The sequence below is a fragment of the Rhinolophus sinicus genome, chromosome 5 (genome assembly GCF_057876585.1).
Source record: "Rhinolophus sinicus isolate RSI-liver-muscle chromosome 5, RSI-T2T, whole genome shotgun sequence".
Lineage (NCBI taxonomy): Eukaryota > Metazoa > Chordata > Mammalia > Chiroptera > Rhinolophidae > Rhinolophus > Rhinolophus sinicus.
In genome coordinates this window covers 7,003,489-7,017,189 of record NC_142505.1, presented here as the reverse complement: position 1 = coordinate 7,017,189, position 13,701 = coordinate 7,003,489, and the positions used below count along the sequence as shown (strand labels likewise).

Below are 13,701 nucleotides of genomic sequence, written 5' to 3'. Positions count from 1 at the left end.
CATGTGAGAGTTTTCATCTACTTACGCCAAAATTCATGTTGTATAATCAGTTTAACCTGCTCAAGACTCCTTTGAATTTTTCGTTTTGAGGAGTAAGTAAAAGGTCCAAGTGAATTATTTGATGCAGTAGTGTAAGGGTCAATCTTTTGTTTACTGTGACATTTGTTTATGCAAGTGATTGTCATTGAATTAAATTTGACAAACTTTCCCCCGACTTCTGTTATGAAAAATTTAAAACATTCAAAGAAGTTTAAAGAATTGCACAGTGCGCATCCGTATACTTATCATCTAGATCATACAGTCTCTGACCTTTGCTACATACGCTTTGTCGTATATCCACCAATCTGTTTTTATGTAGCTTTATTGAAGTATTATTTATGTTTCATAAAATTCGCTCATTTTAAAGTATACCATTAGATGATTTTTAGTAAAGTTATACAACTGTGCATCCATCAGCACAATTTAACTTACAGAACATACTAATCACCCAGAGTTCCCTTGTGTTTATTTGTAGTCAGTCCCCACTCCCAGCCCCAGGCAACTGCTGATCATTTTTCTTTCTGTAGTTTTGCCTTTTCCAGAAATTTCATATAAATGGAATCATACAATATGTAGTCTTTTGTGTCTGGCTTCTTAGCACAACGTTTTTGAGATTCATCCATGTTGTATCAGGTCAGTAGTGCTTTCCTTTTTATTGCTGAATAATGATTTTCCATTTTATGGATGCACCACATTTTGTTTATCCATTCATTCATTAGTTGATGGACATTGGGTTGTTTCCAATTTTGGGCTGTTACGAAATATGCTGCTGTGACCATTCATGTCCAGGACTTTATATGGACATGTGTTTTCATTTCTTTTGGGTAGATATCTAGGAGTGGGATTGCTGGGTCAGATGGGAAATGTATGTTTAGCATTTTAAGAAACTGCCAAACTGTTTTCGAGGTGACTCTACTATTTGCCATTCCCACCAGCATTACTGATGGGTTCCCATCTCTCCGCATCCTTGCTAAAACTTGGTATTGTCAGTCTTTTGGATTATAATCATTGTACTGAGTATGAAGTGGCATGTTGTGGTTTAATTTGCATTTCCCTAGTGAGGAATGATTGAGTCTCTTTTTTTTTTTTAATATTTATTATGCTGTCTAATTTGAGTCTCCAAAGCTTGAATTTTTTTTTTTTCCTAAGATTTTATTGGGGAAGGGGAACAGGGCTTTATTGGGGAACAGTGTATACTTCCACATTTTTTTCCAAGTCAAGTTGTTGTCCTTTCAGTCTTTGTTGTGGAGGGCGCAGCTCAGCTCCAGGTCCAGTTGTCATTGCTAGTTGCAGGGGGCGCTGCCCACCATCCCTTGCGGGAGTCCGACTAGCAACCTTGTGGTTGAGAGGACGCGCTCCAACCAACTGAGCCATCCGGGAGGCAGCTCAGCTCAAGGTGCCGTGTTCAATCTTAGTTGCAGGGGGCAGAGCCCACTATCCCTTGCGGGACTGCAGGAATTGAACTGGCAACCTTGTGGTCGAGAGCCCACTGGCCCATGCGGAATCGAACCGGCAGCCTTCGGAGTTAGGAGCATGGAGCTCCAACCGCCTGAGCCACTGGGCCGGCTCCCGAGGCTCTTTTCTTGTGCTTATTTGTTGTCATACTTCTATTTGGTGAAATGTCCAGTCTTTTGCCCATTTTTAAAAATTGGTTCATCTTACTGAGTTGCATGAGTTCTTTATATATTCTAAATTAAGTCTTTTATAAAAAAAAATGACTAGCAGTTATTTTCTCCCAGTCTGTGGCTTGTCTCTTCCATTTTCTTAATAATGCCTTTGAAGAGTAAAAGTAATTTTGAAGAAAGCCAATTTATCCATTTTTCTTTTAAGGTTTGTGGTTTTGTTGTCACAGCTGAGAAATCTTTGCCTAAACCAAGGTTGCAAAAATTTTCTAGTAGTAGTTTTATAGTTTTCAGTTTTACATTTACGTCTGTGAACTATTTTGAGTTATTTTTGTGTGTGATATGAAGTGTCTCTGTTCTATGTTTTGTTTGTTTGTTTTGTAAAATGATTAGTTATTCCAGAACCATTTGTTGAAAAGACTATCCCATCCTCCATTGAGTTACTTTGGCAACTGTTTAAAATTAACCATAAATATGAGTTTACTTCTAGACTCTGTTCTATTTCATTGATCTATATGCCTGTCCTTAAGCCACTATGCCACTGGCTTGATTACTGTAGCTTCATAGCAAGTGTTGAAGTCAGATGGTATAAGTCCTCTAACTTTGCTCTTTCAAGATTGCTTTGGATAGTCTGGATTCTTTACATTTCTGCAGATTTTTAGGATCAACTATTAATTTGTACAAGAAAACCCCAACAACCTTGCTTTGATTTTGTTTAATTTTTGATTGCCGTGTGCAGTCTATAGCTGTGTTATCCAATATGGTAGCTATGACTACATGTAGCGTTGGGCATTTGAAATATGGCCAGATTTAATTGGTATGTACTATATTTCCGTAATAATACAATGGACTTTGAAGACTTAGATTTAAAAAGGATGTCAAATAACGCAATTTTTTTGTGGATTACATGTTGAAATAATATTTTAGATATTTGGGGTTAAATAAAATATATTAAACTACATTTCACCTGTTTAAAATTTTAGTTTTTATTTGTTTGCTGCTGTATAGATATACATTTGATTTATGTATGTCGATCTTATATTTTGTTACCTTACTAAATTTATTTCTTCTAGAAGTAGTTTTGTAGATTCTTTTAGGATTTTCTTCATAAACAGTCATTTTATGTAGGAATAGAGACAGATTTGTTTTTTCCTTTCCAATCTTTTATTATTTTTTATTTTATATCTTTTTTTCCCGTTGCCTTACTGCCCTGGCTGGGGCTTCCAATATAATGTTAAAAAAGATGGTGAGAGTGGTTATCCATTTTTCTGAGACTAGCATTCACTATGTCATCATTGAGTGTATTTTTCATAGACAACCTGTATTAGATTCAGGCAGTTTACTTTTCTTCCTAATTTGATGAGAATTTTTATCTTGAATGAATATTGAATTCTGTCAAATGGATTTTCTGCGTCCAATGAAATGATTATTTGTTCCCTCCCCCGCTTTATTTTGTTAATTTGATGAATTACTTTTAAAATTTTTCAAATGTTAAATCAGCTCTCCATTCACGAGATAAACGTCACTTGATAATGATGCATTGTCCTTTTTCTATAATGCTGGATTTAATTTGCTAAAATAGATTGATTTTTGTGTCTATAGTCATAAGGAATATTGGTCTGTAATCTATTTGTTATATTTTTGTCAGATTTTTGTATCAAGGCTATGTTTACTTCATAAAATGGCTTTGGAGGAAGTTTCATTTTTCCTCTAGTTTCCAAAAGTGTTTGTGTAAGATTAGTATTGATAGAATTCACCAGTAAAATCTTCTGGGCCTGGAATTTTATGAGACAATTTTTGATCATGAATTCAATGTTTTTAATAAATACAGAGCTGTTCAGTTATTCTTTTTAATTTTGTGTCCGTTTCGGTAATTTTTTTTTTTGTTTTTAAAGATTTTATTGGGGAAGGGGAACAGGACTTTATTGGGGAACAGTGTGTACTTCCAGGCCTTTTTTCCAAGTCAAGTTGTTGTCCTTTCAATCTTAGTTGGGGAGGGTGCTGTTCAGCTTCAAGTTGTCCTTTCAGTCTTAGTTGTGGAGGGCGCAGCTCAGCTCCAGGTCCAGTTGCCGTTTTCTAGTTGCAGGGGGCACAGCCCACCATCCCTTGCGGGAGTCGAACCGGCAACCTTGTGGTTGAGAGGACGGTCTCCAACCAATTGAGCCATCTGGGAGCTCAGCGGTAGCTCAGCTCAAGGTGCTGTGTTCAATCTTAGTTGCAGGGGGCGCTGCCCACCATCCCTTGCAGGATTTGAGGAATCGAACTGGCAACCTTGTGGTTGAGAGCCCACTGGCCCATGTGGGAATCGAACCGACAGCCTTCGGAGTAAGGAGCATGGAGCTCCAACTGCCTGAGCCACCGGGCCGGCCCTTTTTCTAGCTTCTTAAGGTGGGCCCTTATGTCATTGATTTTGGACCTTTCTTTTCTAGTGTAAACATTTACAGTTGTAAATTTTCCTATAGGCATTATGTTAGCTGCATCTCACAAATTTTGTTATGTGGTATTTTTGTTATCATTCACTTCAAAACTTTTTCTATTTCCTCTTTGATTTCTTCTTTGACACACAGGTTTTACAGAAGCATATTACTTAATTTCCAAATATTTGCTACAAAGAAGGGCATTCTTGACAGAACAGTTAGGGAAGTGCACGGGGATGCTGGAATTATGGGTGTATTGATGGATTCGAGTGGGCGTGGCTCAGCGGTGACTCTTGTTGACTCTTCCCTGAGGGCTTATTTAAGGTTTGTCTGTGGGCCCTGGAGGGCAGTGATGGGTTTGTAACTGGGTGGGAACTGAACCTAGCAAGATGTAAGAGCTCTGTAAGAATTGTCTATTATTGTCCTGCTGGGTCAGGCCTTCAGGAAGCTTCATCCTAAGGACTGTGGAGTGGGGGGGGGGGGGTCCAGACAGCAGTCAGGCATGTAAATAGATATAAGGTACCTCTCTGCTGTCCAGGTGATCAGTGAGGCTCTTCTGATGGAAGTTCTTAGAAAGGAAGGGCTGAGATTGGGCAGTGGAGAGGTGGTGATGGGTGAGGGGGAAGAGGTAAGAAGAGTCAGACATGGAGTGAGACAAAAGGCTAAGGGTTCTAGCTTGCAAGGTGTGAGAGTATGGTGCCCCCAGTGCCAAGCTGGGCATACAGAACGAAGAGCACATTTAGATACAGTCATATTTTGGAAATATTGCAGATTTGGTTCCAGGTAATATAATAAAGCGAATATCGCAATACAGTGCGTCACAAATTTTTTTGTTTCCCAGTGCATATAAAAGTTATGTTTATACTATACTGTAGTATATTAAGTGTGCACTAGCATTATGTCTTTAAAAATGTACATACCTTCGTTGAAAATACTTTATTGTTGAAAATACTAACCATTGTCTGAAAAATGGCGCCAGTAGACTCGCTCGACACAGGATTGCCACAAACATTCAATTTGTAAAAAATGTATTGTCTGTATAGCGCAATAAAACGAGGTATGCCTGACCCGAACAGGTGCCGTAAGAGACTCATCACAGAGACCAAGAGGGCTGTTAAGGTAGAGGGAATGTGACAGATTCTACCAATGAGATAAAGCATGAGAAATGTTCGTTGAATTTGGCAAAAGGAAGTTTATATTGCCTTCTGTATATGTATAAAGGATACCTTCGTATATCTACTGTCAGCAGTTCTGAGTAGATTAAAATTCAGCAGTTGAACCAACATCTTGTCAAATTATGAACCAAATTGACTTAAAATCAGAAATAACCTATGGATTTTTTATTTCTGCTTTTGGCAGGTGCACTAACTTTCTAAAGTACATAAATGATCAAACATGATTCTTGAGAATAGATTTAAGATGTAATTTAACATGATTGGGGGGGTACGGGATAGGAAAACAGCTTATCTTTGCTATTGAGAGTCTTTGTTTAAATTCATTGTAACTGTCCTTGACTCATGATCTTGTGAAAGTCCAAGGTGGCTGTCAAAGACAGGTCCCACCAGCTCAGGGTTTGCAGTGGAGGAAGGGGTGAGATTTGTAGGCATGCTAGAAGTAGTTACCCCTATTCCTATTGAGAGGGGCTCTCTTTGGCCCCTGAGATGGGAGAAAATGGTGGCCTCTATGATTCTGTCTCTCTGAGTAAAGGCTCAGATTAGTCTGTGAGTAATTAACTTGGGACTACATGTTTTTATAAAGAAACTTACTAGTTCTTACTGTGTTTCCCCGAAAATAAACGCTAGCTGGACGATCAGCTCTAATGCATCTTTTGGAGCAAAAATTAATATAAGATCGGGTCTTATATTATATAATACCGTGTCTTATAGTAAAATAAGACCGGGTCTTGTATTAATTTTTGCTTCAAAAGATGCTTAGAGCTGATTGTCCAGCTAGGTCTTATTTTTGGGGAAACAGGGTAGTTACTAGTCTTTTCCTTGGTGTTTCCAGAAGTAGAATAAGAACTCAAATAAATAAGACTTAACAATCCTATTACATGTTGACCTAATAGAACTGCACATTTATCTTGAACATGACATGATCAGGTGTGTTCCTCTCTAAGTCATTAGTCTTTTTTGGCTTTCACTGGTTGATTACTACCCTGGATCCATTTTCCTTTTGGAAGAGGTTTGACTTTTTCATTAAGTCCTTCTTGATAATACAGTCATCCCTTGAACAATGCAGGGGGAAGGGGCACAGATCTCTGTGTAGTCAAAAATTTGAGTATAACTACATTTGACCCTCTGTATACTCGATTCCTAATCTTGGAGTTGACCCTTGAACAGCATGGGTTTGAACTGGACAGGTCCATTGAAAAACCCCGCATATAAATGAACCTGCATAGTTCAAACCGTGTTGTTCAAGGGTGAACTGTACATAACCTAGTAACAGATTGTTTCTTCATTGAAACAGACCAGCAAGAGTTCATCTTGATGCTGAAACGTTCTTTTCAGAAGAGGGGAACACTTTTTGCCAGTTGTGAAGTGTTGACTCTAATAGATTCAGAATGGATTGCCTAGCTCATTGAGCATTACAGTAGTGGTATGACTACTCAGGTACTTCTTTCCTGAGAGAGCTCGGCTGTTTCCACTCTGAGAAAGACAGTTTTTTATCTTTAATGTTTAAAATAGCACATACAAGGTTTGCCCTGGCCTGCCCCCTGAAGGTGGCTTAGTACGTATTGGCCACCCCACACACACATACACACCCCCTTTTCTGTCCCCAAATCACCTGAGGTTGCTTCCTCTGGGACTGCTGGGGGTGAGTGCAGTCAGTCACTTTTCTCTTGTGACCCAAATCAGGGAAAGGGTGGCTTCCTGCTGGGACTGCCTTTTAGCGTAAATTATTCTAGGCACTCTTTCTCCTCCCTTGTGCTGCTTTTGCTCAGAGAGCCTTTTGGAACCTGACTTCCCTACAGATCTTCCCTGGTCTGGGTGCGATGCAGTTACACTGCATTTTGCTTAAATTAATGGTCTCAGAATTCCTTCGTGTTTCTGTGATACACAGTGGACATGATATGGGCCATTCTCAACCCCCATCTATGGTGTGTGGCCCACAGTAGCGCCTCCTGCAGAAGGCTGGTGGGAGGTGCATACAGCTGGCTCAAGTGAGCCTACTGTCTTGTTTATATTGGTGTGTCTTGGCTGTTGGCATTAAAAGAATAGATTCACATCACTCCACTGTCGGTTTTATAAAGTGTTAGATGCATCCTCTCTTCACATTGTCTGTTCTCACCAAAACTCAACCCCACTGGGATATTCTGAGTTGGTCATTAGTGGACTTGTAGTCACCAATACAATTTTCAGTTTCAACAGAGGGCCATGTTGTTTTCCATAGGTGGGCGGCATCTGGTATGCGAAGTCTGAGGCTTTGTTGCTACTGTTAGTGCTGTTGAGATCACGTGATCAGACCAGGTATTGTGTTAAAATTCTATTTCTTCAGGAAGGTTGAGAAATTCCACTTTGAAAATACACAGAGATTAAAGACCTGGTGTAATTTAATGATCAGCATGTGTTGAGTGGCCACCCTGTGTCCAGTCCAGTTCTGGGTTCTGTGGATCTGTGAGAGGCAGCCTGAACCCCATTCTTAGCTTCAAAGCTCCATCTGAGCCACCCGTGCTGGAATTGTTCAGGACTCCTCTGGGTTTCTCGCGTGGCTCAGTGCCTTTGCTAGGACCTGGTGGCCACTGCATGGCGAGACATTGAGAAGTCAGGACAGTTGACTGAGCCCCATTGGGTAAGAGAGGAGAGAAAAGGTTCCAGCGAGGTGCTCATCCTAAACAGTATCACTGTCAGGGTTTTTTTCAAAAAAATTTATAGCCAAAAGCTACATTCAAGCAGTCATTAAAGTTTAAACCAAATGTTTTGTCTCTGTTTTCATTTTGTGATAGTGGTCTGTTGTGGATGAATAGTTTTGTTGTGGCCATAGTTAGAAGTGTCAGCTATAATTCAGGGATCCTTGGCCTAAAGTCTCCGTGGGCCTCCACAAGAAAATACTACAGCAGGATGCCTGGGTCAGATGCCTCTTGCCTCGCGTGGAAGGGAATCGGGGGCCCCCACCCTTGGTGAAGTAAGCGGTCTTGAGTCCTTGGTTTCCTCCAGATGTTCCTGGGCTTTAGGACAGGAAGGCCGTCACTCACTGAGTAGCCTTTGACACTGACTGTGCTCTGGGACAGGTCACTGTTAGGAGGGGTGCACCTGTCTCAGGAATCACGTGATCTCTAGGAGCAGGGATCACGTGTTGGTCACTGTGTGTCTTTCCCACACAGTTCTCACCTGTGGACCAGGCATATACTACCTTAAAGGTAGTTCCTCTTTTAAAGACTTGGTCCAGTGAGCAGCATACCAAGATTCTGTGTGTGCTCTTCGCTCCCTAGCCTGAAGCGTGCTCCTTGTTTCTCCTGGGTTCAGTAGCCCCCTCCTGCTGTGCAGTGCTGTCTCTGTGGGAAGACTGATCGAGACATCCAAACACTTAACCAATCTTCTGTGGGCCCCCGCCTCAGTTTTGACACTCAGGGTGGTCTGTTCTGTAACTAGCTTACTTCCCTTATTATTAACAAGATACTGTGGCTATAACATGTACATGCTGTCTTACTACGGGCTACTTTAACCTAATGTTAAAATGTGAACTTCTTGGGCCGGCCCGGTGGCTCAGGCAGTTAGGGCTCCATGCTCCTAACTCTGAAGGCTGCTGGTTCGATTCCCACATGGGCCAGTGGGCTCTTAACCACAGGGTTGCCAGTTCGATTCCTCGAGTCGATGGTGGGCAGCGCCCCCTACAACTAAGATTGAACACGGCACCTTGAGCTGAGCTGCCTCCGAGATGGCTCAGTTGGTTGGAGTGCGTCATCTCAACCACAAGGTTGCCAGTTTGATTTCTCGAGTCCCACAAGGGATGGTGGGCTGTGCCCCCTGCAACTAGTAATGGCAACTGGACCTGGAGCTGAACTGTGCCCTCCACAACTAAGATTGAAAGGACAACTTGAAGCTGAACGGCACCCTCCACAACTAAGATTGAAAAGACAACAACTTGACTTGGAAAAAAGGCCTGGAAGTACACACTGTTCCCTAATAAAGTCCTGTTGCCCTTCCCCAATAAAATCTTAAAAAAAAAAAAAAAAAAGTGAACTTCTTTCTATGTCAGTAAACTCTTGCACCATCCTTTTCAGTGATTACATAGCAATCCATTGCATGAATGTCATACATTGTCTAGATCCTTTTCGTTCGGCACTTTAAGGTTATTTCTAATTTTTCACTCTTGTAAAACACTGGTACGCATATCCTCTATCATTTCCTCAGAAAAATTTACAGAAGTAGAATCGCTAGCTCAGCGCACTCTTTGGTAGCCATAACCAGTGTGCTTTAAAAGACAATGTAGGGGGGAAAAGAGAGAGAATGGGTAGGCATATACCCATAAAATCTGCCCATAGACTTTTAAGTCATCCTTGCAATTGGGGCTTGTGGTTGCCAGGCATTCAGAGATTTTAAACGGGCGGGGGTTTTTTTGTTTGTTTTGCCGGATTTATACAAAAATTCCAAGCCTGAAGATTTTCTGCAAGTAACAGGCCTAACAAGAAGTATGCTTCCCGTGTGTGGCCTCCTACAGCAGCAGGAGGGAACATGTACCACAGTAGGGAGCCCATAGCTCTTTTGCTTAGGTTGGATGCTGAATTGTTGTTTACTGTAGATGGGGTGGTGTTGTTTAAGTTTCAATTCAAGCTAATTTCTTAGAAAGGTCATTAATGAAAACAAAAATAGAAAAATCAGAGCGATCCAGAAATCAACTAAGATTATAAGTGTCTGAACTTAGAAGACGAAGCAGAGAACCAAGAGGAAGAATTTGGAAAGCAAGCCTGGGCCTGCTACAGGCATGAATGTATGCATTTCTCAAAATGTGGACCTCTCTGAAAGAAACTACAGTTATAATTTGATTTCTTTCTTTCTTTTTTTAGGTATCTCATTCAGTTGCTAAACTTATATTAGTTAATTTCCACTGGCAAGTTGCAGAAATATTGGACAGGTAAGGTATTTGGTGGCGGAGAGATGGCATCACCCATAGCTCCTCTCTCTGCCCATCCACCCAGTGGTGATTGTTGTTTATGTTTTGGAATATATCCTTACAATGTGCATATTCTATTTTTAAAACACTAGATCATATTATTATCATATATTCCTTTTTCATATCATATATTCCTTTTTCTCTCAATATATGGTGAACATTTTCCCATATATTTTTCAGCATATTTTTCCTACCCCAGTTTTATTGCTGGCACAGTATTTCATCATATAGCTGTTCCATACTGTTTCTAAACCTCTACTGTTGGACAGTGAAGTTCAAAATTTTTATGCCCTTGTTTGTAATCAGTGCCCTTCTAGACAACATTTGCCAACATCTCCAGTTATTTCTTTTGGAAAAATCAAGTGAGCCGTGCATCATAACATACTATGTATTAGGTTCAGAAAAGGTTGGCCGCTTTACCACTCATCTCCAGAACCAGAGTTCTTGAGGCACAGACCTTGGAATCTTAAGATACCTTGGAAGTTATCAGGAAGAGGAGTTTCTCTTCCCCCTGGATCTTTGGCGACATTCCCTATGCCCCACACTCAGAGACACATGCTTCTGTCTAGTTCAGGGTTTCTTATCCTCAGCACTGTTGACAGTTTGGGCTAGATAACTATTTGTTGTAGGGGAACTGTTCTGTGAATTGTGAGAAGTTTGGTAGAACCCTTAGGCTTTACTTAACACAAGTCATTGCATCCCCAAGTCCTTGAAATCAAAAATGTCTCTAAACAATGCCAAATAACCCTGGAGAGCAAAATGTCCTCTGGTGAGAAACACTGGCCACCATTCTGCCCTTTCACACTCCAGTGAGTCAGCCTTTCTCTGCCTGGTGTGATTCCACTTATCTGCAGAGGAAGGTCATGTCTTTCTTCTCCAGGCTAAACACAACTGGGATGGCCATACCAGCTGGAACAGTTCATTCCACTCAGAAAGAGCAAATGTGTTCCTGACTCACTAACTGCATCTCACTGTCCATACGCAAGAGCTGAATACATGTAGATAGACTTCCAGGTGAACTTCCACCGTCTGCACCACTGTTATGCGACCCCAAACTCTGGAGCTACATAGGTTCCGGCAGTGGAGTATCTCTCACTGTCCAAACTCTTTAGTCTAATTTGGAAATGGAGATTTGGATAGCTAAAGATGTTACGGATACTAGTGTGAGAAGTAGGTAAAAATAGTCAAAGGTGGAGTAAGGACATCACATATATAAGACATAATTCTTCCCTGCTCAGATTCCTGGTACCTTGATAATAAGTTTTCCGGGCTTTTTGTGGCACTTTTATTGCCATGTGATGTTGTTTTTAAATGTATTTATGCCGTACCTCATTCCAGAAGGAATTAAATTTGTATTATGAAATACTTTTTCACAAATGTGTGTGCATGCATGCACACACGTGTGATGTGTGTAGGTTTTAAAGAATAATAAAGCAAACACAAGTCTTAATGTGTCCACCCAAATAAGAAACCCCCTGACTTTACTCAGGAGCCCGAGGTGGTGATTCCCACCTGGCCACACCCCCTTCCATGTCTTTCAGTGTTGTATGTTTTTAGACCTTTACAGACATAGAATCATGCTGTGTGTTTTCAACTTTTTAAATCACTAACAAGGTTACATTTCATGACATCCTATTCATCCTGTTTTCAAAAACCCATCTGTGGGGGGGGTTTTTTGCTGTTACAAATAACACAGCTCTGAAAACTTCTGTATGTGACTCCTAGTGTCATACAATTTTTGTAGGTTTAATTATAGGTATAGAGTTACTGGGCTGTAGGTATGTGTTTCTAAACCTTTACTAGATAACGCCAAAATATTTTCTGAAGTGATTGTATCATGTTACATGCCCACCAGTGTATGTGAGTGTCACACAGTCTGGTGGGTATAAATGGCATCTAATTGTGTTTAATTTCAATGCCCCATACTATTAAGGAGGTTGAGCATCTTTTCATATGTTTAATGGCCATTTGTGCTTCCTCTTCTGTAAAATGTCCATTCTCTCTTTTGCCTATTTTTATTGTTTTGTCTTTTCAAGTGGACTTTTAGGAGTTTTGGGGTTTTTTTAATTCTGAGTATCAGTCCTTTGCCAGTTATATGTATTGAATTATCTTCCAGTTCATAGCTTTGCTTTCCACTTCAGGGTGTCTCCTGATGAACTGAAGTTTTTAAATGTAGCATATTTTGTCAGGTTTTTTTTTTTTTTTTAATGCTTCACATTTTCCTTGTCTTAAGATATCCTTTCCTGTTGTGAAGCCATGGAGATATTTGATTATATTTCCAGAAAGGGATTTAAACTGCAAATGGTCTTTCATAAGTATTTTTATTATAGTTCAGTGCCTTTGAATCAGGGTTATTATTCTCATACCAATTGAGAGCTAAAACATGGAAAGTGAAAAAAGTGTTTGTCCTAAGGGAAAAGGAAGCTTGGTTCTGTGAGAAGCTAGTTAAAGACAGAGACTTTAGTGTGACCACAGCACGTGTTGGTCTCTTTGTTTTTGTTCAGAGGTAAAAATGTTCATCTTCAGTTTCTGATTCCCTTTATTTCTACTTTTTGTTTTGTAGATACAAGTCTAATTCTGCTCAGCTGCTCGTTGAGGCTCGAGTTCAGCCCAATCCATCAAAACACGTGAGTGTCTCTTACTTGCTAAGGCTTCTTGTGGTGCACATGGCTCTTGCCTGATGTACCGTGCTATTGAGAACCGTCGAGCTTTGTAATGCAACCTGCCTACGGTGTGTGTTCCAATAGAGGCCTAAATCTTTCATTTCCATTGTAGTTTGACAAGTTTCCTCGTAGATGAGGAGTAAGTCATTGCCAGTCCTGGGCCCTTCTTCAGCCTCACGTTTGTCTTTGCACTTACTACACACAGCCCGCCCTCCATTCCTGCTGGGTTTCTTGGTGTCCCCAAGCTCACTGCTGCCTCTTTGACTTTGCGTGTGCCTTCCCTGGCCTAGGCTGTCCAGTCCCTGTCCCCATCTTTGCTTGTGGGAATGCAACTCACTTTTAAGGACCCAAATCTAAGCCGTCTCTCACAAAGCCTGTCTCCCCTCCAAGCTCCTCTAGTTCTAGCTTTAAACCTTTATACGTATGTTGTGGTGAGTCACTCATCTTTCAGCTCCCCTACCAGACTGTAAGTGCTTTCAGGGTAGGAACCATATTCTACAATGCCTTACAACTTCCTGTGTATCTTGGAGTTAACAAACATTCGTCAGATGAATGAGGGCCATCTTGAAAGAGCTCTCGGGGGAGGATTGGGGCTCAGATCACCACAGAACTTCTGTAGCCTCTTAAGAGAAAACTTGTAGGAGCCATGCGTGGTAAACATGAGAATATGGATGGTCCTTGTCCTCAAATTGTGTTTTGCATTTCCAGTGAGCTAACAAGCACCGAAGGTAAATTTGGAGTGGGCTTCTCCATTGGTTGTGATTTGGGTCCCCAGGTGGTCATTGTCTTTGGCAGTTTGTGTAGCATGGCATGGACCTGGGAGTTTAAGCTTTATAGTTATTTGTC

The 13,701-nt window shown here is 40.8% G+C and overlaps 1 protein-coding gene across 5 annotated transcripts in view; it reads left to right on the top strand.

Moving 5' to 3' along the window:
- ARIH2 (ariadne RBR E3 ubiquitin protein ligase 2) overlaps positions 1-13,701 on the top strand; it is a 44,052-nt gene that overhangs the window by 19,554 nt on the left and 10,797 nt on the right. For all 5 annotated transcript variants that reach the window (XR_012489569.2, XM_019723911.3, XM_088798151.1 and 2 more), the window contains 2 exons: positions 10,086-10,153; positions 12,756-12,819. Coding sequence is in view for 4 of the 5 variants with exons in the window: in XM_019723911.3 (XP_019579470.1) it covers positions 10,086-10,153; positions 12,756-12,819 (132 nt within the window). In the remaining variant the exon portion in view is untranslated. The remainder of the gene's footprint in view (positions 1-10,085; positions 10,154-12,755; positions 12,820-13,701) is intronic.